This window comes from Microcaecilia unicolor, unplaced genomic scaffold, assembly GCF_901765095.1.
Source record: "Microcaecilia unicolor unplaced genomic scaffold, aMicUni1.1, whole genome shotgun sequence".
NCBI classification, from domain to species: Eukaryota; Metazoa; Chordata; class Amphibia; order Gymnophiona; family Siphonopidae; genus Microcaecilia; species Microcaecilia unicolor.
In genome coordinates this window covers 63,397-90,998 of record NW_021963046.1, presented here as the reverse complement: position 1 = coordinate 90,998, position 27,602 = coordinate 63,397, and the positions used below count along the sequence as shown (strand labels likewise).

At 44.4% G+C, this 27,602-nt stretch overlaps 1 protein-coding gene across 1 annotated transcript in view; it reads right to left on the bottom strand.

Annotated features, from left to right (window-relative positions):
* Window positions 1-3,050: 3,050 nt before the first annotated feature.
* LOC115458833 (E3 ubiquitin-protein ligase TRIM39-like) overlaps window positions 3,051-27,602 on the bottom strand; it is a 36,179-nt gene continuing 11,627 nt past the window's right edge. Inside the window, exons 5-8 of the mRNA XM_030188656.1 lie at window positions 26,157-26,266; window positions 24,929-24,934; window positions 24,308-24,337; window positions 3,051-3,961 (exon numbers count right to left, since the gene is read on the bottom strand). Of these exons, the coding sequence (XP_030044516.1) occupies window positions 3,441-3,961; window positions 24,308-24,337; window positions 24,929-24,934; window positions 26,157-26,266 (667 nt within the window). The 3' untranslated portion in view covers window positions 3,051-3,440. The remainder of the gene's footprint in view (window positions 3,962-24,307; window positions 24,338-24,928; window positions 24,935-26,156; window positions 26,267-27,602) is intronic.

The following is a 27,602-nucleotide window of genomic DNA, read 5'->3' as shown; positions in this document are numbered from 1 at the left end:
TTTATCTCACAAAAACAAATAACGCGGTATAATCGAAAACCGAACTTGGACGTTTTCAACTGCACTCCATCGCGGAAGCGTACAAAGTTGACGGGGGCATGTCGGAGGCGTGGTGAAGGCGAGACTGGGGCATGGTTATCACCTGAACAGAGATGGGCGCCTTTCGCCGATAATGGAAAAAAGTATGCGTTTGTAGCTAGAATTTAGGGCTCTTTTCCTGGACCCTGTTTTTTCATGAATAAGGCCCCAAAAAGTGCCCTAAATGACCAGATTACCCCCAGAGGGAATCGGGGATGACCTCCCCTGACTCCCCCAGTGGTCACTAACCCCCTCCCACCACAAAAAAATGATGTTTCACAACTTTTTATTTTCACCCTCAAATGTCATACCCACCTCCCTGGAGCAGTTGTTAGGGGGTGCAGTGGACTTCAGGCAGGTGGACCCAGGCCCATCCCCCCCCTACCTGTTACAATTGTGCTGCTTAATGCTTAGTCGTCCAACCCCCCCAAACCCACTGTACCCACATGTAGGTGCCCCCCTTCACCCCTTAGGGCTATAGTAATGGTGTAGACTTGTGGGCAGTGGGTTTTAGGGGGATTTGGGGGGCTCAACACACAAGGGAAGGGTGCTATGCACCTGGGAGCTCTTTTACCTTTTTTTTTGTTTTTGTAAAAGTGCCCCCTAGGGTGCCCGGTTGGTGTCCTGGCATGTGAAGGGGACCAGTGCACTACGACTCCTGGCCCCTCCCATGAACAAATGCCTTGGATTTATTCGTTTTTGAGCTGGGCGCTTTCATTTTCCATTATCGCTGAAAAACAAAAACGTCCAGCTCACAAATTGTCGAATAAAACATGGACGTCTATTTTTTTTTTTTTTTAATACGGTTCGGTCTGCCCCTTCACGGACCCGTTCTCGGAGATAAACGCCCATGGAGATAGACATTTTCGTTCAATTATGCCCCTCCATATGTCCCATCAATTCTCCCTGGCTTACCACCATTATTTCTCTCTGACATACCATAGTAGACTCCCCTTGATGAGCAAGAGGTCACACCAGTTACCCACCCACCTGATTGATCATGACAAGGCCGATAGAGACAGAGAAATGTTATTGGAATAGATGCCACTAATGCAGACCCCATGGGCCGTTTTAGAGTTTTAGTCGTTTAACCTACAATGGCCAAACCTACACTCCCCGTCCCTTGATACCAGGAGTAGATCCCAAAAACTCCCTAGTGCCCAAAGCCCCTGAGGAAGCTAAAGTCCCAATTAAAATTCTAAATATCACCGACCTCAGTGAAACTTTTGCCATCAAGACAGGCTATAGTGATATAAACTTGTGGTTAGATTGGGTACGATATACCACAAAGAGTTTAAATGTGACTGACTGTTATGTGTGTGCTTCTGCCTGCCCGGAACCGCTAGTTGTCCCTTTTCTATTGAATTTTGATAATGACTATAAAGGCGCTATATGCATGTTAACGGTACCAAGACTACTGACGAATCTTGTCAATCCCTCAGTTTTATGTTTCCAGAGATACCCAGAAGCAGCCAGAGAGTACCCCTAAGATTCAAGCCACCTATACCAGGAACCACATTCCAAACCTGCATTCGCAGAAAAAAGATTAACAACCCCTACTTGGTGGGAGATCTATTGTGTAATGCCTCCATTATTTCCAGTGGCAATCTAGATTTCTCTGACTTCACACGCCCACGAGCGGATGTGTGGTGGTATTGCGGGAATACTACTACTACTACTACTACTTGACATTTCTAAAGCGCTACCAGGGTTATGCAGCGCTGTACAATTTAACATAAAAGGACATTCCCTGCTCAAAGAGCTTACAATCTAAAGGACAACTGAATAGTCAGTTCGATAGGGGCAGTCAAATTGGGGCAGTCAAATAGAACTCTTTTCTCGACCTTGCCACGAAGATGGCAAGGACAGTGTGCCCTAATTCAGTTGATAATTCCCATTGCCATTGCATTACAACGTGGTGACAAACCTATCCTGAGCCAACCCATCCCAAGTCGAAACAAACCCAGACAAAAAAAGGAAGAGATTCCCGGTTCATTCAATGAAGCAGTTTACGTGGACTCTATAGGTGTGCCAAGGGGGGTACCTGATGAGCATAAGGCCCACAACCGAATTGCATCGGGATTTGAGTCCATTTTCTGGTGGGTGACCATTAACAAAAATGTTGATTGGATTAACTATATTTACTATAACCAGCAGTGCTTCATTAACCACACTCAAGATGCGGTCAAGGGTATCGTTGAACAGCTAGATGCCACAAGCCTGATGGCCTGGGAGAATCGGATGGTCCTTGATATGATGCTGGCTGAGAAGTGGGGTCTGTGCCCTGATTGGCCCCCACTGTTGTACTTTCATTCCCAATAATACAGCACCCGATGGTACCATTACCAGGACTCTAGAAGGTCTCACTGCCCTTGCCAATGAACTTGCAGAAAATTCTGGCGTTGACACGTCTTGGACTGGGTGGCTTGACAGTGCTTTTGGAAAATGGAAACATTTCTTTCTCTCTGCTATTACAACTATACTCATTGTTGTTGCTGTGTTTGTACTTGTGGAAACAGGAAATACGTCATCGCAGAAGGCAGGACACGTGTGAGGGAAGGGAACAGAGAAGCTGGAAGATCCCGTAGTGCTTTCTTCTTTATCTCTGCTGTCGCCACTCGCTGCCACTAAAAGTAAAACAGGTAAACACGCGCCGGGGGGGGGGGGGGGGGGGGGACAGAGAGAGGAGGGCTGTTATCGGGAAGCTCAGCTGAGGGCGGGAAGGATCAGAGCTGCTTGGCTGCAGTGCCAGGAAGCCCCGCGTTTGGGAGGCGGGGGGGGGGGGGAGGGTGCAGCAAGGGGAGGAAGGTTACGGTAAGCCTCCCCAAGCCTCTTATACGGGGCGCCTATGCATCAATGCATAATTTCTTCTCTTTTATTATACAACATATTATTTTTAGGATAAGTTTATTATATAACATGTTTATTTTAGAGTTATTATAGATGCAATAGTTTTTAATTTAGTATGTTATAGTTTAAAAATAAGACATATGAATTTTAAGTTTAGAATAATACATATTATGTTATGCTTTGGTTATTTTGGACTCTTTATTATGTAGTTCCTAGGATATGCCTTATCTTTCCCTTGCTAAATAGTCCCTTCCCTTAGCCACCAAGCGAAATTTGTAAGCCACAGTTAATACTAGATCCAAGGGGGGAGGTATGGTTTTCAATTTTCCATCACCTGCACATTCTGACCACAGTTATTCTATGTGCCCTTACATTTTAGTGCTCTAGAGGTCGTGTGGTCAGGACAGGTAAGAATAAGTGCCCATTTCCCTCTTGCAACCTAAGACAGCCTATGACCGAGGTACTAACATACGGCTCCAAATTGTCAAGCAGAGCGAGAGAGTCTGGGAATGTTAATCTAGTATTGGGCGGATTCTCAGAGGAAATTCAGAATGAGTCTCAAAGAAGGGTTGGAGTTTCCCAGTGAAGGAGTCAGTGAAGGTGAAGAGATGAGATTTATTCTCTGCGTCATAAAACGAGACCTTTCCTGCTTCATAGTCCAGCAGAATCCCCACTACCCGGGGGATCAGGGGGAGCGTGGTCTCAGGGGAGGTGAGGGCATAGCATCCGGTTTCATTCCGCAGCTCCACTGTCCAGAATCCCTCCTCAGGTTTGATCCCCACCTTCCTCCTCACAGGCTCTTTACACACTCCCATTAGAAACATTTCCCCCAGCTCCACCTCCTCCCCCAGCTCCACCTCCCAGTAATGTCTCCCTGAGGTGAAGCCCTCACTCCCCAGCACATGGCGATAAGTATCAATTCTCTCAGCAGTGGCTGGCACATTCCGTCTTGTGTTTCTCCATCTGACACTTTTCCGATCTTCAGACAGGACGAGATCAGGACCAGCAGTTTCAGGATCCAGAGTCACATTTACTGCAGAGAGGAGACACATTAATAAACGTGAGCAAACACTTCTCATTAGCTTATCACACAACCACCGCTACCCCTCATTGGCTCCTCACACTCCCAGCTCTAACCTTCATTGGCTGCTCCTGCACCTACCTCTAACCCTCATTTGCTGGTTCTTTAGTCAATCACTTTTTCTATGACAGGAGCTCTGCTATCGGCTATTATCACCTTCCTGCCTCATAGATTTGACTCAGGACATGGGATGACGTCAAAACATTGCAGCCAATTAGGTTAATCTCTGTTTCCCTTCTCCCACTCAGCCGTCAACCCTGTACTCTCAAAACAAAGCAAGCAAATATGAGCTGCTGCATCCTCATTGTCATTCTTTATTGTTGGTGGAATTTTCATTTAATCTCACTTATATTCTCAAACATGCCGTCTTGTGCAGCATATGGATGTACACACAGGAAGTATAATTATGGAATAACCTTTTATAGGTAGAGAATTTGTTATAAATTGTAATCACTGTGTCATTTCGAGGGGCCGGTTCTAGGGACACCCTAGCACTGCTGAAAATTAGTAGTTAGCATGAACAAATGCTATCGGACCGACCGTTCACTTGTCTATTAGATTGTAAGCTCTTTGAGCAGGGACTGTCTCTCTTTGTTAAATTGTACAGCGCTGCGTAACCCTAGTAGCGCTCTAGAAATGTTAAGTAGTAGTAGTAGTAGTATTTAACTGGCCAGGAGCCATTTTTGCCTGGTTAAATTGCTTTGAATATCAACCCCTGAGTAATAAAAATAACTTCTTCCATCCACTGTTCTTCCACCCAAAATATTGAATAAAAATAAAGAGCTCTGACTATATAACACCAATAAAGGTGCATCTCCTCACCCCCCACCCCCAGGTCCATGATATCTCCATCTCCCTCACCCCAGGTCCAGCACATCTTCTTCTCCCCACCCCCACCCCCCAGGTCCAGTGTTGTTATCCCATTCCAGAAAAGACACAGCCCACTGCACCAGCTGTTTCTAAATTTCAGGATTTTCCAGAAGATGGAGGCTAAGACCAGTCTGTTGTTTACAACATTTATTTTGCTTTAAATTTGGATATACAGTCCATTCTCGGCATTTGCGATGGTATGGTTCACAAAAAGATCGCAAACCACAAATTTTCAAATACCAAAAAATGTACTTATGGGAAATTGAGGTTCCAGCTATAACAATTTTTCCTCAAAACCGTGAAAAGTGAATGCATATCCCTATAGAAGAAAATCCAGGGTTTGGGTCCTGCATTGGACAACACATAACAAAAATCAGAGAAACATAGAGGGGCATTTTCAATATGACGTCTAAATCCGACTTTGGACGTGTTACTGAAAACATCTAAAAATCAAGTAGTGAAAATGGCCATTTTCTAACCAGAAAAAAATGTCTCTTTTATTTGAAAATGGCCATTTCGTAGTCATTGTTGTACTTAGTGCATCTATCCTTTTAGACCATTAAAAAAAAAAAGGCACACAGGGACAGGCCCAAGGTCCATCAAGCTTATGGACTTTTCTTTTAGGAAGCTACCAAACCTTTTTTAAACCCAGCTAAGCTAACTGCTTTTACTACATTCTCTGGCAACGAATTCCAGAGTTTAATCACACGTTGAGTGAAGAAATATTTTCTCCGATTTGTTTTAAATGTACTATGTAGCTTCATCGCATGCCCCCTAGTGCTAGTATTTTTGGAAAAAGTAAACAAGTGATTCACGTCTATCTGTTCCACTCCACTCATTATTTTATAGACCTCTATCATATTTCCCCTCTGCCGTCTCTTCTCCAAGCTGAAGAGCCCTAGCTGCTTTAGCCTTTCCTCCTAGGGAAGTTGTCCCATCCTCTTTATTATTTTCATCACCCTTCTCTGCACCTTTTCTAATTCCACTATATCTTTTTTGAGACGCGGTGACTAACATTCTTCGTAGACTGGCCACACAGACATCCCAGCAGAGCCGTGGGGCACCCTGGGGGCACTGCGCTGGACTTCACATAAAAGATCCCAGGTACGCATCTCACTGTTAACTCCTTATACTGTACGGTAAGCCCTAAAAATCACCAAAATCCTACTGTACCCAACTACAATAGCCCTTATGGCTACAGGTGTCACCTATATGTGGGTACAGTAGGTTTTTTGGGTGGGGGTTAGGGGGGCTGACACTTTCTACAACAAGTGTAATAGAGTGGATTATGGGCCTGGGTCCCCTTCTCTATAGTGCACTGACCACTAGGCTATTCCAGGGACCCGCTTGCTTTTCTAATAGGACTGGCCGTAACATCTGAAGCTGTCATAGATGCTGGTATATACAGCTTCCTTTACACTTTGGGGGGATGGGAGGGGGTCAGTGATCACTGGGGGAGAAAGGAGGTTTCATCCCTTTATTCCTGCAGAGGTCACCTGGAGGGGCATTTTCGAAAGAAACGTCTAAGTCGGAATTTGGACGTTTTACAAAGATGTCCAAATTCGGAGGCAGGGAGAAGGTCATATTCGTGAAAGGATGGATGGCCATCTTTCATTTTGAAAATGCCAAGTACGTCCTGTAATTTGGACGTCTTTGTGATTTGGACGTCCTTGGTTTTGGTCCATTTTCGAACACAAAACCTCCACATGCAAGACATCCAAAACAGAGGAGGAGTGGCTTACTGGTTAGTTCAGGGGGCTTTGATCCTGGCACTGCTGCTCCTTGAGACTTTGGGCAAATGAAATACAGAAAGGGCATTTTTGGATATGACATCTGTCTGAATTTGAACATCCAAAATCAGAACAGGAAAGGTCATTTTCTACAAAAAAAAATGTTTATCTTTTCCTTTTGAAAGTGCTGTTTGGAAAAATGTTTTGTGTTTGGAGGATTAAGGGGAGGTGATCCCCGAGTCCCTCCAGTGGTCATCTGGTCATTTGGGGGACTCTTGTGTGGAGTAGAGGAGTAGCTTAGTGGTTAATGCAGCAGACTTTGATCCTGGGGAAGTGGGTTCAATTCTCACTGCAGCTATTTGTTTATACAAACAGGTCTAGCTCAAAACGTCTAAGTTTTAGTTTTGGACATCTTTGTTTTGTTCCATTATCACTGAAAGACATCCATGTCTTAGGAGCGCTCAAGTCCCGCCTTGAACACATTCCTGGCATGCTCCCTTGAGATTTGGATGTCCTTCTGACGGACTGCAGTTGGAGACGTCCAAAATCGGGTTTCGATTATACCGATTTGGACGTCCAAGTTCCGATTTATGTCAAAAGATGGACATCCATCTCTTTTGAAAATGAGCCTGTTGGTCATTTAGTGCACTTTTTTGACTTATTCATTAATAAACAGACCAAAATGTCTAAATTATAGCCCTGGACATTTTTGTTTTGTTCCATTATGGCAGAAAATGGTCCATGTGTTAGGAACGCCCAAATCCCACTCTTAACATGCCCCCTTGTGATCTGAATGCACTTCTTACTGACTTCATAGAAAAATGTCTAAAAATTGGTTTAAAAAATACTGATTTGGATGTTTTTGTGAGAAAAGTCTTTTGGACACTTTTCTCTTTTGAAAATGAGCCTATAGTGTGTTGTAAAAATATATATTTGTATTTGCTGAATGAGATACAGTCCTTGCAGTTGGTAACACTTTAAGAAAAAAGTGCTTGATAAACATTGCTGCAGAACCAGGGGGCTACAGAAATGGTTCTGTGCCTTATGAAACACTGCTTGAAAAAACAAACAACTTTATGCAACAGTAATAAAAGCCTGTACTGTATTGGTTTTGTCAACATTAAACCACCAACATTATGAAAACAGTGTTTGAAACTGCAGACCTGGGACAGAGAGATTTACTCCTCCTGCAAAGATGGAGACGATGAGGACGTCAAATCAGGTGGGTCGACCTCTGGAGAGTGACAGCCTTGTAGAATGATAGTAGATGATGAAGATGGAGACCCTGGGAGGGAGGAGGGGTCAACTTCTACTTGATCTAGCTCAGGTGCCTGGGTCTTGCGCCTCGATGACTGAAAAACTATGTCAGCCTTGTCTGCTTGGCTTTCCTTCTCAAACTCTTAAGTGTTTCACTGTAAGGGGCAAATGCAGAGTTTGTGAGATGCAGCATAGGATAACATTCCTTCATGTCACTGAACGTTTTTTCCAGTGTCGACACCCACTCTGCTATTCTTGCAGACATGAGAGGCACGATTTTTGCAGTCTCCGCCATCTCTTCTTCATTATCACTGCCCCTGAGGCTTTGTTGCCCCATCTCATCCAGGTCTTCATTGCTGATCTCTAGTGCAGTCTCTGGCAAAATTTCAACATCTTCTTATGTCATGTCCTCAAGCCCTTCTCCGGGGACTTTTCGTGTAAATTGCATGATGTTTTCCACATTTCTACTCGTGTTCTGCTACACCTTCAAATCCCTCAAAGTTTATTATGCAGTCTGACCAAGTTTTTATTCCCAACAATTATTTATAGTAGGCTGTGTGACGCCATCCCAGGCTATCCCAACGTAGTCGATTGCATTGCGTATTGCCACTGTCTTTCAGAAGTCCAGCATGGTGGTTTCCTCATCAGCATCTACAGCTTCATAGGCCTTGCTGTAAAGCTCCCGCATGTAGTGGCACTGGAAAGCCTTTATTATTGCCTGATCGAGGGTCTGGATGATGGATGTGTTTGGGGAAATGAAGAGAACCTCATTATTGGGCTTTGCATTTTCTAGGTCTGCAAGACAGTGTACTGGTGCATTATCCAAAATCAGCAGTACCTTGAAGGCAAAGATCTTGCGGTAGAGATACCGTTCAACTTCTGGAACGAAACAGTTGTTGGACGTCATCCAAGCTTAGCAGTTTCATCTCCAATGGACTGGCAAGTAATTCAGGTTTTTTCCTTTTAAGTGCACAAGGATTTTGGGCTCTGTACACCATAGGCTTGCATTTGAAATCACCCTTGGCATTTGTGAACAATAACAGGATGGCATGATCTTTAAATGCCTTAAAGGGGCTTTGGCTGCCATTTTCGTTATATCTGTCCATTTGCCAGCCTGTTTGTAAAACAAGCCAGTCTCATCAACATTGAAGACCTGCTCTGGCACATAACCCTTTTTTTCTATCACACTTAGCAGGGATGTTTTAAATTCTTCTGCAGCTTTGTTGTCAGCTGAACCTGCCTCGCCACAAAGGCTTACATTTTTAAGCGCATATCTCTTTTTAGCGCGTAAGCAGCCAGAACTTGCGTTTACCTGACTCTGGGTGACGTATTTATAAATCTGTTTATCCTCCCCCCCACACACACACACACAAACTCAGTTCAAACAGGCAATGTCCCATTCAGTTCCAAAAAGAATCATAGCAAAAGAAAAACTCTTCGTTTAAACCCCAGTTCTAAAGTTCAAACCACCTGGTCTCGTGTTCTCTCCCATCTTTACCTTCCTCCCTTCCACGTGGAGTCCCTGGCAGGTTTTTGATCATACCCAGTGGTGTGCTGGAGCCGGCTCGCACCGGCTCGCAAGAGCCGTTTGTTAAATTTTGACAGCTCTTGCGAGCCGGTTGTTGTAGGGGGCGAGCCGGCTCCACTGCACGAGGTAAGCATGGCAGGAGGGCACCATGCTTTCCTCCCCTCCCGCTCCCATCCATGTGTAGCGATGTCCTTCGCCCCCCATCCTCCCCTGCCGCTCCCATCCGTCCGTTTCAATTACCTGCCTTGAAGCGCCGCATTATTTAAAGCCTGCCTGCTGCCCGTCTCCAGCTGCCTGCCTTCCCTGCTTGCTTCTCAGGAGTTGGTTCGCGCCCTTAGTCCCGCCTTCTGATGTCATTCTGACGTCATTTCCTTTTCCTGCGGTGGGACTAAGGGCGTGAACCAACTCCTGAGAAGCAAGCAGGGAAGGCAGCTGGAGACGGGTAGCAGGCAGGCTTTAGATAATGCGGCGCTTCAAGGCAGGTAATTGAAACGGACGGATGGGAGCGGCAGGGGAGGATGGGGGGCGAAGGACATCGCTAGACCTGGATGGGAGCAGGAGGGCAGGGGAGGGAGGAGAACTGCTGGGCATGGATGGGCAGAGGGGGGGGCAGGGGAGAGAACTGCTGGGCATGGGTAGGCAGAGGGAGGCAAGGGAGAGAATTGCTGGGCATGGATGGGCAGAGGGAGGCAGTGGAGAGAATTGCAGGGCATGGATGGGCAGAGGGGCAGGGGAGAGAATTGCTGGGCATGGATGGGCAGAGGGAAGCAGGGGAGAGAATTGCTGGGCATGGATGGGCAGAGGGCGGCAGGGGAGAGAATTGCTGGGCATGAATGGGCAGAGGGGGGCAGGGGAGAGAACTGCTAGGCATGGATGGGCAGAGGGCGGCAGGGGAGAGAACTGCTGGGCATGGATGGGCAGAGGGCAGCAGGGGAGAGAATTGCTGGTCATGGATGGGCAGAGGGGGGCAGGGGAGAGAACTGCTAGGCATGGATGGGCAGAGGGCAGCAGGGGAGAGAATTGCTGGGCAGAGGGGGGCAGGGGAGAGAACTGCTAGGCATGGATGGGCAGAGGGCGGCAGGGGAGAGAACTGCTGGGCATGGATGGCCAGAGGGGAGTAGGGGAGAGAATTGCTGGGCATGGATGGGCAGAGGAGAGAATTGCTGGGCATGGATGGGCAGAGGGGGCAGGGGAGAGAAGAGAATTGCTGGGTATGGATGGATAGAGAGGGGCAGGGGAGAGAGGAGAGTTTCAGGACATGGATGGAGGGGAGGGCAAGAGAAATTCTGGACATGGATGGAGGGGAGGGAAGGGAGAGAGAAGAAATGCTGGACATGGAGGGAAGATAGAGGAAGGAGATTAGATGAGGGAAAAGGAAGTGAGGAGAGAAACTGCACATGGATGGAGAAAATAGGCAGAAGCTGGATCCACTGTACAGTCAAGTCTGCGGAGGACCAGAAATGAAGAAGAAAGGAGGAAAGAAAAGAAATAAATGGAAAGGAAGCCCTGGAAACGGAGTCAAGGGAACAGATAGAGAGCAGCAGAATCAGATACTGGACCAGCATGATCAGAGAAACAAAGTCACCAGACAACAAAGGTAGAAAAAAAATAATTTTATTTTCATTATAGTGTTTGGAATATGTCCACTTTGAGAATCAGGTGCTGAACGTTAAAAGTTTATGTTTATTTACTTATTTATGGCATTTTATCCCATATTAAACATGAATTAGATTGGAACCTGGGATCATTTAATTTTTTTTTCCTGGAGAGAGTAATGTGCTGGCCCCCCCCCCCCCCCCCGGGGTATAGCCAGCTCTGCAAATTTTTTTTGGGGGGGGGCGCAGAGGTGGGTGGGGGGCGCAGTGGTGGACGGGGGGGGGGCGCAGAGGTGGATGTGGGGGCGCCGAGGTGGACGGGGGGGGGGGGGGGGGGGCGCCGAGGTGGACCGGGGAGAGAGCCTGTTGTTAAAAATTTACCAGCACACCACTGATCATACCCCACTTGATGCCTTCTCCCAATGTCTTGTGGAGAATGTAGTGAGAAACCAAAGCACGGTATCTGAATTGGCAAAGTAATTGCTTTCTCATGAGTAAGCTTTGAGTCTGTTATATCTACTAATTGGCATAGAGTGGTAAAATATAACATTAAAGACTCAGGCCCAGAAAACACCTATGTGTCGCTGGGATACTATATTCCCACAACCAATTTTTTTTTTTTGTTACATTTGTACCCCGCGCTTTCCCACTCATGGCAGGCTCAATGCGGCTTACATGGGGCAATGGAGGGTTAAGTGACTTGCCCAGAGTCACAAGGAGCTGCCTGTGCCTGAAGTGGGATTTGAACTCAGTTCCCCAGGACCAAAGTCCACCACCCTAACCACTAGGCCACTCCTCCACTGTTGCTACTATTGGAGATTCTACATGGAATGTTGCTATTCCACTAGTAACATTCCATGTAGAAGTCGGCCTTTGCAGATCACCAATGTGGCCGCGCAGGCTTCTGCTTCTGTGAGTCTGATGTCCTGCACGTGCAGGATGTCAGACTCACAGAAACAGAAGCCTGCGCAGCCTTCTACAAGGAATGTTCCTACTGGAATAGCAACATTCCATGTAGAATCTCCAATAGTATCTATTTTATTTTTGTTACATTTGTACCCCGCGCTTTCCCACTCATGGTAGGCTCAATGCGGCTTACATGGGGCAATGGAGGGTTAAGTGACTTGCCCAGAGTCACAAGGAGCTGCCTGTGCCTGAAGTGGGAATCGAACTCAGTTCCTCAGGACCAAAGTCCACCACCCTAACCACTAGGCTAAGCTTGTATATTCTTTGGCGTCTCAGATAACTACTGATTTGACTTGAACCTGATAATTGTAATTATACCTGGTGCTTAAGAAGTAAAAGATACCTTCTCATACCTCTGATTATATTTGGTCTGTGTTCTTGGTTGCCTTGGAGCTAGTGCACAGCTCTGGTAATTAAGGAGTTCAGACAAGCGAGGTAAATAGATCAGAAACAGCCTTGGATGTTATTTATTTCTCTGATTGAAGTGGCATTTCCACTGCTCTGGGAGGAATAAATAGCACCCTAAAATATTTACAGTAGTCTGGCCCCATACCTTACCCTACCCTGCTTGGACTCTCCAGCCCCCTTACAAGGTTTAAGATACTTCAGTACAATACGTGGAGGTTTGTTGGACCATAGAAATTTTGATAATATTTGTTCTATATTTTTATAAGTACTGAAGTCCAACATAACAGGTAGCATGCTGAGAATATAATTCACCTTAACATAGTAACATACATAGTAGATGACGGCAGAAAAAGACCTGCATGGTCCATCCAGTCTGCCCAACAAGATAACTCATATTTGTTACTTTGATTTCTACCTGTGCTCTTCAGGGCACAGACCTTATAAGTCTGCCCAGCACTATCCCCGCCTCCCAACCAGCAGCCCCGCCTCCCAACCACCGGCTCTGGCACAGACCGTATAAGTCTGCCCAGCACTATCCCCGCCTCCCAACCAGCAGCCCCGCCTCCCAACCACCGGCTCTGGCACAGACCGTATAAGTCTGCCCAGCACTATCCCCGCCTCCCAACCAGCAGCCCCGCCTCCCAACCACCGGCTCTGGCACAGACCGTATAAGTCTGCCCAGCAGTATCCCCGCCTCCCAACCACCAGCCCCGCCTCCCAACCACTGGCTCTGGCACAGACCGTATAAGTCTGCCCAGCACTATCCCCGCCTCCCAACCACCAGCCCCGCCTCCCGATCTTGACTAAGCTCCTGAGGATCCATTCCTTCAGCACAGGATTCCTTTATGCTTATCCCACGCATGTTTGAATTCCGTTACCGTTTTCATTTCCACCACCTCTCGCGGGAGGGCATTCCAAGCATCCACTGCTCTCTCCATGAAAAATTACTTCCTGACATTTTTCTTGAGTCTGCCCCCCTTCAATCTCATTTCATGTCCTCTCATTCTACCATCTTCCCATCTCCTGAAAAGGTTCGTTTGCGGATTAATACCTTTCAAATATTTGAACGTCTGTATCATATCACCCCTGTTTCTCCTTTCCTCCAGAGTATACATGTTTAGTTCAGCAAGTCTCTCCTCATACGTCCTGTAACGCAAATCCCATACCATTCTCGTTGCTTTTCTTTGCACCTTTGGTGTGATCATCATTTTTATCGTATCTAATCTGCCCCACCATGACAATTTAAGGGGGGGACCATTTGGTGGTCATTTCTGTAATACATTTCAACAAGTATACAGTATTTTGATTAACAGTATTAGGTATAGTATTACCAAACATAACACCCAGATATTTTAGGTTTGTGGGAGCCCATTTAAAAGGTGACAGTGTGAGGCGAGGTCGCAGGGCTAGAAATTATTTTCGTTTGAATGCTGAAGTTTTAGAAAGATCTGCCACAATAAGGATTTTCCCACCTTCATGAATTATTGATGACGATCTTGCTGCAGTGAGAATTTGTAAGGTCTGAGTAAATCTAAGCAATTTAGCCACTGCTGGCCTCGGTGTTGTCATTTCAGGATGAATTCTCCCCGGTGAGCGATGAGCCCTTTCAAATAATTCAAAACTCAATATTCATTTTTGGTGGAATAATGTTCTACTAATTCATAAATATCGTCCAGCCCACACTGGTCACTTCCAGATGTCTAATCATAAAGTTTGGTTAACACTGCAGCAATATTTGGAATCAAATACTGATAGGTAGTCATCTACTACTACTACTACTACTATTTAGCATTTCTATAGCGCTACAAGGCGTACGCAGCGCTGCACAAACATAGAAGAAAGACAGTCCCTGCTCAAAGAGCTTACAATCTAATAGACAAAAAATATATAAAGTAAGCAAATCAAATCAATTAATGTGAACGGGAAGGAAGAGAGGAGGGTAGGTGGAGGCGAGTGGTTACGAGTCAAAAGCAATGTTAAAGAGGTGGGCTTTCAGTCTAGATTTAAAGGTGGCCAAGGATGGGGCAAGACGTAGGGGCTCAGGAAGTTTATTCCAGGCGTAGGGTGCAGAGCCGGTGGTGGGAGGCAGGGCTGGTTGTTGGGAGGCAGGGATAGTGCTGGGCAGACTTATACGGTCTGTGCCAGAGCCGGTGGTTGGGAGGTGGGGACAGTGCTGGGCAGACTTATACGGTCTACTACTACTACTACTACTACTACTACTATTTAGCATTTCTATAGCGCTACAAGGCATACGCAGCGCTGCACAAACATAGAAGAAAGACAGTCCCTGCTCAAAGAGCTTACAATCTAATAGACAAAAAAAAAATAAGTAAGCAAATCAAATCAATTAATGCGAACGGGAAGGAAGAGAGGAGGGTAGGTGGAGGCGAGTGGTTACAAGTGGTTACGAGTGAAAAGCAATGTTAAAGAGGTGGGCTTTCAGTCTAGATTTAAAGGTGGCCAAGGACGGGGCAAGACTTAGGGGCTCAGGAAGTTTATTCCAGGCATAGGGTGCAGCGAGACAGAAGGCGCGAAGTCTGGAGTTGGCAGTAGTGGAGAAGGGAACAGATAAGAAGGATTTATCCATGGAGCGGAGCACAACCATCTGATCCCCTTTTCCCCTTTCTTCATTTTCCCTCTGTCCTTTGTTTATTGTTTCCCTCCAAATTATCGTTTATTTTTATGCCTCTTCCATTGTTGTATACCTGTTGTATACATAATTCGATTTTATGATCTTTACCAGTGTTGTAGATGTTTGATATCTTATGGTTCTTCTTATGGAATGGCAATTACTTTGTACTTTGTACTGCATTTGGATGGACGTTACACTTAAAACTAATAAAAATAAATTAAATCCAAAAGGTGACAGTGTGTAATTACATGACGTGGCAGCGTTACGTAGCGGCATCATTTCTGTTTTAGTGTGGTTTCATTTATATCCTGAAATTTATTTATTTATTGCATTTGTATCCCACATTTCCCCACCTATTTGCAGGCTCAATGTGGCTTACAATACATCATGAATGATGGAAATATATAAGAAAATAGACATTTAGTCTTACAGAGGATCTTGGGTAACATTATAATGATAAAGCATGATAGAAAAACAAGACAATTCTGGATGTATGTGGAGGAGTTTACATTTGTTGATCTTTGTGGAATATTTGTTGATTATTTCTATTATGTGAGGAATTGATGAAGGGGTTGCATATAATAAGAAGTCATCTGCATAAGCTGACAATTGGGCTGTCAAATTATCCATTTGAACCCCAGCTACTTGGTCTGATTGTAATATAGCTAGCAGCATCGGGGATAAAGGGCAACCTTGTCTGGTGCCTCTTGTTGGATGAAATGTGCATGAGTATTAGCCACTGATAAATAATTTAGTCAATGGACATTTATACAGTACTTTTATCATGTTGATAGCTTCCTGTGAGAAACCAAACCACTTTAATGTTTGGAACCTATATGGCCACTCCACACGATCAAAAGCCTTTTCGGCATCTAGGCATAATTATAGCTACATATGGGGTTATTGAGGATTGAGCTTGTATTATAACACTAGTAAAAAAGGCCCGTTTCTGCCACAAATGAAACGGGTGCTAGCAAGGTTTTCGTCAGAGCGCCGCCGCTCAACCCTCCACCCCCCCCAGGGTGCCAGCGCTCCTCCCCTCAACCCCCCCCCCCGAGGTCGTCGTAGCCACTGCTCCCCCCTCCACACCCCCCCCGGGGTCGCCGCCGCTGCCCCTCGTCCTGTATCCCCTTCCCCCCCTTATGGTCTCAGGACCCCCCTTCCACCCCCACCTCACTGGTCTCAGGACCCCCTCCCCCCATCTCTCATCCCTGGACCCCCTCCCCCCTCTCAACCCTGGACCCCCTCCCCCCTCTCATCCCTGGACCCCCTTCCCCCCTCTCTCTGGTCCCATGCATCCACTGTCAGTCTCTGTGACCTCGCACTGCAAGCAGGACGTTTGCTTCAGCCCGTGCTCCCCTTCATTAGTGCTGGCTCTTATTAAAAACAGTGAAGGGGAGCACTGACGGACGCAGCTTCAGGCTGCCTTAACCTTTGTTTTGGCTTTTGTTTCAGCTGTTCCTCTGGTCCCGCCCTCATTTCCTGTTTGTGGAACAGCTGAAACAAAAGCCAAAGCAAAGGTTAAGGCAGCCTGAAGCTGCATCCATCCGTGCTCCCCTTCACTGTTTTTAACAACAGCCAGCATTAATGAAAGGGAGAGGCTGCAGCACACGTCCCCCTTCAGATAGGTGCAGGAAAAAGTGAAACTTCCGTTGTAGGCAGGGTTGCCAGGTGGAAAATTTTTTTCTCGCCCAATCCAGCCCAAAAAACAGCCCAAAACCCGCCCAAACACAAACTCCGCCCCTGACACCCTCACCCCCGCGTCATCACCCCCGCCCCCGCCGTCATCAACCCCGCCTCCCCCGTCACCGGCCCCGCCTCCCCCGTCACCGGCCCCGCCTCCCCCGTCATCGGCCCCGCCTCCCCGTCATCGGCCCCGCCTCCGACGTCATCGGCCCCGCCCAAAACGTCACTAACCCCGCCCAAAAACGTCACTAACCCCGCCCCCCGCGGCCGAAAAAAAAGGCAAAAAGCCGCCCAAAAAACCGCCCTGAAGCCCAAAAAGCAGCCCAAAAAACCGCAACCCGCCGCGGGCAAAAATTTCCCGCGGCGGGTCGCGGAAAACCGCCCAATTGGGCAGTAAAACCGCCCACCTGGCAACACTGGTTGTAGGTGAAGTTGACCCGCGCTGCTTTGCTGTTATTGGGCACAGTCGTTTGTGACGCAACCGGGGGGTACGAGATGTCATCATGTCAGGAGATGGATACAGGAGCACGAATGCTTCAAGGTTTTTGTCCACGCTGCCAGCTTCAGAACGTTGGAGGTGCGTTTTATTATATAGGATTGGTAAACAGCCTGATATTATTATATGAATGTCTACCATGCATAAAACCGGTCTGGTTAGTATTTATTATTTTAGGTAATATGGTTTGTAGTCTTTCAGCTAATATTTTTGCATATATTTTTGTATCAATGTTTATAAGCGATAAGGGGCGATAATTTTGTATTCTTTGGGGGTCCTTACCAGGTTTTGGGAGAACTGTGGTAGTAGCTTCCGTAAATGTCCCTGATACATTACCTGACTGGATTAAGTAATTATAAAATGAGCTCAGAATGGGTATGAGTGTTTCCAGAAAAGCCATATAGAATTCAAGTGTGAATCCATCTGGCCCCGGTGCTTTTTTTTTGCCATGGATTTTAAAGCTGTTGATACATCCTGGTCAGTTATGGGTCCAGACATTATCAAACTGTCATTATTGTCATTGGTATGGTGATTTATATATATTTTTTTAAGTTAGATCTGTGTTATCATTATTATATTCAGATTTATATAAGTCACTATAAAACTTCTGGAAAGAAGAAAGAATTTGTTGATGATCAGTTATTATATCATCCTTGGAATCTTTAATGACTGATATATCATTTTTTTCCGCTCTAGTTTTTAAATAATTGGCTAGCAAGTGACCAGATTTGTTATTGTTGGCATAATATTGAGCTGATTCCATTAATATTTCTTTGTTTGCAGAGTTAGCTAATAACAAATTATATTTGTATCTTTCCTTTTGTAGTTTGCAGAGTATGTTATGATTAGAAGGTGTTTGTTGGTGGATTTTTTCTAACTGAGTTCTTGATTTTTCCAGTTCAGTTATTTCATACATATGTTTTCTTTTTTGCTTAGCTGTGAAACGTATTATTGATCCCCATATATATGATTTAAAAGCATCCCAGCGTATAATCCAATTGGTATCTTCTAGAGTATTCAATTTGAAATATTCTAGAATTTCTTTCTTAATATCTGCTATGAATTCAGGATATGTTAATAGTTTAGAGTTAAAACGCCATGATTTTGTCTGTTTATTGGGCAAAAAATCAGAGTTGAAGAGAGATATGTGCATGATCAGATAGTCTAATGGTATCAATATGTGTATCAATTACCTTACATAACAATGAGTCAGGGGGGGGGAAGAAGAGGAGACGAGGGATAAAGGAAGGGGGGGGGGGGAGAAAATGTTTAAAACAATTTGGTGAAATGTTATAAGTTGAAATGTATTGAAATGACATGGTGAAACGCAGTTGTGAAACACTGTTATTTAATAAAATTTATAAATTGAAAAAACCCCAAAACAAAACAATGACTCAGATATCAAGAAATAATCAATACGAGAATATGAATTGTGTGGTAAAGAATGAAAAGTATAGTCTCTTTCATTGTTGTGTAACATTCTCCACACATCACACAGTTTAAGTTGTGACATGTGAAGGGGCATAATTGAACGCGGGCGGCCATCTCTAAGGACGCCCATCTTACAGAACTGCTCTGCTAACGGGCGGAGCAAATCGTATTTTCCAAAAAGATGGCTAGCCATCTTTTGTTTCGATAATATGGTTGGTGCCGGGCAAATGCCTTGGATTTGGCCGGGTTTCAGATGGGCAGCCTCTGTTTTTAGCAATAATGGAAACTAATGCCGGCCATCTCAGAAACGACCAAATCCACGCCCTTTGGTCATGGGAGGGGCCATGATTTGTAGTGTACTGGTCCCCCTCACATGCCAGGACACCAATCGGGCACCCTAGGGGCACTTCTAAAAATTTTAAAAATATATAAAAACTAGTAAAACATGCCCGTTTCTTCCGCAAATGAAACGGGCGCTAGCACGGTTTTGCTTCCGAACCTCCCCCCCTCCCTACTCACCCCTTCGGCGTTCTGTTGGCACTGACTGCCATTGTTGCGGACCTCGGCACGCCACCTTCAATCTGCTGATTCGTTGGTTGTGAAGCCACTGATGCCATTACTCCGCCCTCGACGTCATCGCGTTTGACGCGAGGGTGGGGCCCCAACACAGTGTTTTCGGTGGCTTCACCACCATGAAGGCTTCGAACCGGAAGGAAGTGCCCGGAGGACCTGACAGTGACGTCAGTGTCCTCAGAACGTTGAGGGTGAGTTTTATTATATAGGATAGCTCCCAGGTGCATAGCTCCCTTACCTTGGGTGCTGAGCCCCCCAAATTCCCCCCCAAAACCCACTCCCCACAACTCTACACCATTTTAAATTTGTTTTTTTTTTTGTGGGAGGGGGTTAGTGACCACTGGGGGAGTCAGGGAAGGTCATCCCCGATTCCCTCCGGTGGTCATCTGGTCAGTTTGGGCACTTTTTTGGGACTTGGACCTGAAAAAAAAGGGTCCAAATTAAATGGACCAAATTCTCTTCATGTCCGCCTTTTTTTTTTCCATTGTCAGGTAAAGCCGGCCATCTCGTAAGCACGCCCACGCCCCGCCTTCGCTCCCCTGCCGACACGCCCCCTTGCACATTGTTCGTCTCCGCGATGGAAAGCAGTTGAAGTCAGCCAAAATCGGCTTTCGATTATACCGATTTTGCCGGTTTTGGGAGAAGGGCGGCCATCTCCCGGTTTGTGTCGGAAGATGGCCGCCCTTCACTTTCGATTATGAGGCGGCAAATCTCTCAGAATGAGCCAGGCTTTAGTTTTTTAAAATGGGAATTTAGATTTTCTATCTAATTCAGGATTTAAGATTGTATTAAAATCGCCTTCAATCATTATAGGCTTATCCCCTTCTGTTGTGATTAGGTCAGCTATAGTATGAAAGAACTCATGGCAATCAGTATTTGGGGCATAAATATTGAGTAAATACAGGGGGTGATTATCTACAGTAATATTAACTTTGACCCATCTTCCTAGGGAATCATTATCTGCTGATATAAATTTAATGTTATTTTGATTCCTTATAAGAATTGTGACACCATTTGTTTCCCATCTGCTGCAGAAAACATAGGAGTTAATGACCATGTCGTTTTTAGTTTGATTGATTCTCGATCAGATAAATGTGTTTCTTGAAAGAATATTATATTAGGTACATATTTATTTAAATAATTTAAGATTGTTTTTCGTTTGATTGGATTATTAAAGCCCTTAACATTAAGGGATATTATGTTAAGCATTACACTGCACCAGATAAATAGATCAGGTATGATAGTAGTTTACATACTCCACTAGATCTGTAGACTCTATTAAGCAATGAATGAATCATATTTACTGAGCTACGTACAATAACAAATAACATAACCATGTATGACCAACTAACATAGTATGTTTTAACCATGAGTTGTGGGAGCCGGGATGGTCAGCAACCTCTCACTGACTCCCTGAATAGTAATGATGTGTGGAGTTTCAGATTATCATTATGAATGACACAAATTGGGTACTGTTTCACAACACAATACAAAAGAATAGATTCTCATTTTTATACTTAAACATTTTAGAAGGCAATTATATGAATGTTATCATCAGACATATACTTGTTAAATACTTTATGCGTTTGTTTGAAAGCAGACGTCAATATACGATTTCATGCTTCTAAGTTACATTAAAGTAAGCTGTATTAGATAGAGACAGTTTTCTCCATTTGTTAATTACAATTTCAACATAACCTGCATGCAGTTCTAGGATGTCTTGTCAGCTTATTATAAGTTCTCACCATGGACATCTATGTCTTATCAATTTGGCATGAAAAATAAAAAATAAAAAAGGTGGGAATATAAGCCAGGCTATCCATTTTTTATGTATAGTTATATCATTATTTACTTGGAAATTATTAAACTTTGTTTTTTTAAACATTATTTGGTTCCATTCTTTGGATAGCCTGGCTTATATTCCCACCTTTTTTATTTTTCATTTCACGCATCGTGGGATCTATTGAGTTCTCCACTTTTTGTGGATTCTCTTTATCAATTTGGCATAAATACTTTTCATGGATGTTTAATATGGCCATGATGTACATCTAACCTGGCCATGATGGACGGATAACATAGATGTGATGGACGATGGACGCGGAGGACGACTATGATGGAAACGTTGGATGTCCATAGTGGACGCGATGGACGTCCATGGTGGACACGATGGACGTACGTGATGGACGTCTATGATGGACATCTATAATGGACGTGATGACAGTCGTTCATCATGGTCGTCTAATTTGGACGTAATGGATATGTACTATTAGCGAAAATATGGTGGATGTGATGGGCGGTTATCATGGAGTTCTAATATGGACGACTTGCTCAGCGGGATTGCTTGGAGCATCATAGGCTGTCAGTAGACTTGACCGTTCAAAGCAATTGCCAAAAGATTTCCTACATAATAAATCTCACCTCCAACGTTCTGTCGCTGCCAGGAACCGTGGCTTCCGCCGGAGGTGGTCTGCTAGGTGCAGTAGATCACTGACGTCACTGCTGCCTTCCCTGCTCTGAGCTCTGGTCCCGCCCCGCCCTTGCAGAAACAGGAAATGAGGGTGGGACCAGAGTCAGAGCGAAGAGCAGGGAAGGGAGCAGACTCACTGAGCCTGCTCGAGGGGGGTTGGCGACGTCCGCGTTGGGGGACTGGGGGGGAGGGACCGGGGTCAGCGATTTTGGAAGGGGGGCGACGTCCGCGTTGGGGGATTGGGGGGGAGCGAGGGGGGACTCGGAGGGACAGAGGGAAGCGAGGAAAGGGGGCCATGGGACTTGGACACACAGAGAGAGCGAGGGGGGAGGAAAACCTTGCTAGCGCCTGTTTCCTTTCATACAGAAACGGGCCTTTTTTACTAGTCATTAAGAACTTACTTAGTTAGGAGCAGAATTGACGTCACTAGCATGTGTGTTCGAGATCTTGATGACACATTTGTTAACCTTTGAGGCGTGATGATCTTGGCAGTCGTTCATCATGGTCATCTAATTTGGACGTAATGGATATGTACTATTAGCGAAAATATGGTGGATGTGATGGGCAGTTATCATGGAGTTCTAATATGGATGACCTGCTCAGCAGGATTGCTTGGAGCGTCATAGGCTGTCAGTAGACTGACCGTTCATCGCACTTGCCAAAAGATTTCATTAATAACTTCCTTAGTTAGGAGCAGAATTGACGTCACTAGCATGTGTGTTAGAGACCTTGATGACACATTTGCTAACCTTTGAGGCGTCCATTATGTGTCTCTTCATCGAGTACTATGTGACTGAATAAAGTTTGTATTTGTGAAGAATAGTATAAGATGTCACTAGTATTGATAGTGTTTTACAGCCTCATCTATACAAGTCGCCAGGGTATTTGAGCTAGTGCAGACCTCGTAGCTGGGTTACGATAGCTTTACGGCTGCCAATAATGCTTGTCACCTCTCATGGCGTGGTTATCTATGATTTATTATAGTCGCTCTTATTAAACATTTTTGCTCTATATTTGTGAAGAGCGTCCATTTTAGCCGTCTTTAACTGACAAGAGTAATTGGATGACTCCAACGTGCATGCATTGAGACTTGAAGCACAGCTACTTCCGAGATTGGCATCCATATTTATTACCTTGCCATGTGCTGAAACTTTGATAAGAAAATAGTACTTACATGAAAAGCGCAGTAAGTCACTGAGTATCAATTGTATTTGGAGCGACTTCATCCAAGTATGATGCCAAGGATTCAGGATTAGTGAAATCCTTGGTAGAGTTATTGTAAGTTACTCGTAGTTTTGCTGGATAGAGCATGCTGTATCTGGCATTGATTTGCTTTAGTTTGGGGTGATAAGCCAGCAGCTGTTTGCGAGCCTGGACCGTGGTCTTGCAAAGGTCGGGAAGGAATTGTAGTTCCTGACCTTCATATTTCACTGGGGACCGAATAGGTGCTCTCTGAAAAATTTCTATAACTTGTGGAAAGCGTAATACTTTCATTATAATGGGCCGTGGATATTTGTCTTTTGGTCCACGTTGCGTCGGAAGCCTGTGGGCTCGCTCCAGTTCAAACGCTCTGTTAAACTGAATGCCAAGGATACTAGGGATGAATTTTTCTAAGAATTGTACCGAGTCAGAGTCCTCTAGATTCTCTGGCAGGCCCAGTAGCCGTATATTATTCCGTCTGGATCTGTTATTATTTTCTTCAATTTCTTTTTCAAGTAAGGAAATTTTTTTTTACTTGTTTTTGGATCGTTTTAAGTTGAACATCCATTGCATCGATTTTCTGCTCCATCGTGAGTATTTTTGAGTTAAGCAGAGATAAGTCAGCTCTAATAAGGGAGATATTGAGCCTGCAAAGAGGTGGGAAAATGTGGGATACAAATGCAATAAATAAATAAATATCCTCTTTTATATCGTTGAATCCATCCATCTTTTGTTTCGGTTATTAAATCCTTTAAAGCATGGATCTCCGCCAAGATGGCCGCTGATTCATTCTCGTCAGACTTCCCTGTTTGAGCTTTTTGCGGCGAGGAAGGTTCTCCTCTATGTCTTTTAGTGTTTTTCCCAGACGCCATGGATGTTAATAGGATTATAGTAGTTTATTGTACCTCTATGCTAAAATTAATCCGATAATCTAATTATTTGCTGGAGCACAGTGATTATGGCCATCTCAGTCGAGCTCCACAGCGCCCCCCGTGACTCATTAAACTTTAACTCGCGGCCAATGGTAGAAACAGACATGCCAGAATGAAGCTTATCTGACACACCTATTTTGTCATTAAGACACATCACATGTTTCTTTCTCTTACGATTGGTACATGAAGAAGCTTGTAACTCACCCCCTGGATGCCTGGTGGCCATTTGCAGAAGTAATCTATACTGTATCATTCAGATGGAAACAGTTCTTGTCTTAATCTGGTCATCAGATTAAATATGTTTATTCCACCTTGACCAGATTAAGGGCCCTGTTTACTAAGGTGCGTTAGCATTTTTAACAAGCCCACAATTAGCGTGTAAGCGCATATAGGGATATTGTAGGCACATAGAGGGTTAATGCGTGTACATATTTAACACACATTAAAAACGCTAACGTGCCTAGCATCTTGGTCGCTCTAGGAAACTTGGTGGTTTGGTATAATTTTTGTATATCAGATTCAGTTACCTGCGTATCTGCCACATTCCACCCACCAATCTGCATTAAAATAAAGATGAACAATGATCAGATCTCAGACAAGAGAAATAAATACAATGATATAAAAATTATATTAGGGGTGGACAATAATAACAATTTTAATTGTGATTAATCGTGTGATGAAAAATTTTAATCACAGCATTTTGGGCATTAAAGAATAAAGTTTCAGACAGCCTTCACCCAGTTTCTCTCATGCCCCAATGACCAGCCTTCATTCAGCAGGGTTCGAGCTTGGCGTTGCCTCACACTCCTTGTCTCTCCCTGCACAGCGATCGGGCTCTACAGATACTTGAGTCACGCAGTGCAGAAAGTTAGGGAAATCTTGCGGTTTCAAGTCTCAAGAGACCTTCCCTAACTTTGTGCACCATGCAGAGGGAGAGGAGGAGTTTGAGGCAGCTCCGAGGAAGGAGAAAAAAATCCTGAGCCCTGCTGTACAGGTAAGCGTGGGGAATGGGTGGGTCAGAATTTAAAAAAAAAAGGCAGCATCAAAAAAACAAGGTAAATGTTAAAAGATTAATGCATTAATAGCGTTATTAATGTGTTAATTGCCCACCCCTAAAATATATATGTTTCTAACTGAATAAAACTTACCAAATCCTGCAGGATGTGATTTATTTTGTAAAAAAAAAAAAAGAAAGAGAAATGTTAGAGATTTTGAATTATCAAAATGTCCTTCAATGATCTCATAAGTACATTCATACATAAGCTTTGCCATCCAGGGAAAGACTGAAGGTCCATCAAGCCCAGTATCCTGTTTCCAACAGTGGTGAATCCAGGTCACAAGTACCTGGCAAGATCCCAAAAGAGTAAAACAGATTTTCTTCTGTTTATCTCAGGAATAAGCTTATGACATAGCAAACACATGACTTCCAGGGTGCAATGCAACAAAATAAAACAAGCTTTGCCTTATCACCCATTCCTTCTTCAGGTTGTATTCAAATAGGAGTGACAATAGACAATGCAGGTTTACAAAGATTTCATTCAGTCAGCTTCGAATACCATTTCTGGCACCGGTATCTCTCCCAAATCTTCCTCGGTGAAGACTGAAGCAAAGAATTAATTTAGTCTCTCTACTACAGCTTTGTCTTCCCTGATCGCCCCTTTTACCCCTCAGTCATCTAGTGGTCCAACTGATTCTTTTTCCGGCTTCCTGCTTTTAATATACCTAAAAAAAAATTTACTATATGTTTTTGCCTCCAACGCAATCTTTTTTCAAAGTCCCTCTTCGCCTTCCTTATCAGCGTTTTGCATTTGACTTGACATTCCTTATGCTGTTTCTTATTATTTTCAGTCGGTTCCTTCTTCCACTTTCTGAAGGGTTTTCTTTTAGCTCTGATAACTTCCTTCATCTCACTTTTTAACCATACCGGTGGTTGTTTGGTCTTCTGTCCTCCTTTTTTAATAGACGGAACATATTTGGCCTGGGCTTCCAGGATGGTGTTTTTGAACAGCATCCACGCCTGATGTAAATTTTTGACCCTCGAAGTCGCTCCTCTAAGTTTTTTTTCACCGTTCTTCTCATTTTATCATAGTCTCTTTTTTTTAAGTTAAACGCTAACATATTGGATTTCCTGTGTATACTTACTTCAAAGCTATCAAGCAACCCCAGCACCATTACCTCCCGCACCAGATCATGCGCTCCACTAAGGACTAGGTCTCTCTTCGGCTCCTGTACCAGCAGCTCCATAAAACAGTCCTTGATTTCGTCAAGGAATCTTACCTCCCTAGCATGCCCTGATGTTACATTTACCCAGCCAATATTGGGGTAATTGAAATCACCCATTATTATTGTGTTGCCCAGTTTGTTTGCGTCCCTCACCTCCAAATTTTGTAATCCATTTCTTCAGTTCTTGAGGATAGTCCAATTGGAAACCCATTTTCAGATCAGTAGAAACAGCCTCTGGTTCCGGAAACTTCCTTTTCTGACACCTATAGGTTAGAGAGTCACTGTGATTATTCTGGGAGATGTTCACACCCAGGGGATAGAGATGTGACAGTGAAAGCAATGAAATATACCATGAACACTCAGTTTTTTGTGATTATGGAACTCATTTTTGAAACCCATTTTTTAAGCAGTTTGTCAGCAATACATTCAGATCACAAGGGGGTGTGTTAGGGGCAGGATTTGTGCATTCCTAACACTCAGATGCTTTTCTGCCATAATGAAACAAAACAAAAATGTCCAGGGCTACAATTTAGATGTTTTGGTTTTGATTTGTTTTTATCACAACTAAGTCACAAAAAGGTGCCTTAAATGACCAAATGACTACTGGAGGGATTAAGGTGTGCCCCCCCCCCCCCCCTTACTCCCCTAGTGGCTACTGACCCCCCCCCAAAAAAAATTGTGAAAAAAAACCCCAGTACCTAGCAGCTTCTATGACAGCCCCAGATGTTATGGTCAGTCCTATTAGAGCAGCAAGCAAGTCCCTAGAGTAGCCTAGTGGTCAAAGATATGGACCAGACCCATATCTCACTCTATCTGTTACACTTGTGGTGGAAAGTGTCAGCCCTCCAAAACTTACCAAAAGCTACTGAACCTACATATAGGTGACACCTGGAGCCATATGGGCTATTGTAGTTGTGTACAGCAGTATTTTGGTGGGTTTTGGGGGGCTCACCATTCAAGATAATGGGGCAGTGGTAAGATGTGTACCTGGGATCTTTTATGTGAAGTCAACTGCAGCGCCCCCTAGGGTGCCCCACTGCTCTGCTGGGATATCTGTGTGGCCAGTTAACTAAGAAAGCTGGCCCATATAAGTCCTAATGGCTTGATTTTGTGCATTTTTCACTTAGATGTTTTAGACTTATAGAATCTAGATCTAAATGTCATCTGCCAGTTGTATTCTGTCTCCCAGTCGTCTAAGGTCGTCTTGCAATTTTTCACAATCCTCTTCTGTTTTAAGAACTTTGAATAACTTTATGTCTTCAGCAAATTTAATCACCTCACTTATTATTCCCATTTCTAAATCATTTATGACCAAGTTAAAAAGTAGAGGTCCCAGCACAGACCCTGAGGAACCTCATTATTTACCCTTCTCCATTGAGAATATTGACCATTTAATCCTACTCTGTTTTCTATCTTTTAACCAGTGTAGATTAGGAATTGGTTATTGGACAGAAAACAGAGGGTGAACAGTGGAGTGCCACTGGGGATCTGTACTGGGACCGGTACTAATTAACATATTTATAAATGATACGGACTGTGAAATATTTTAGGAAGATCTTCTGAAATTGGAAGACTGGGCGTCCAAATGGCAGATGAAAT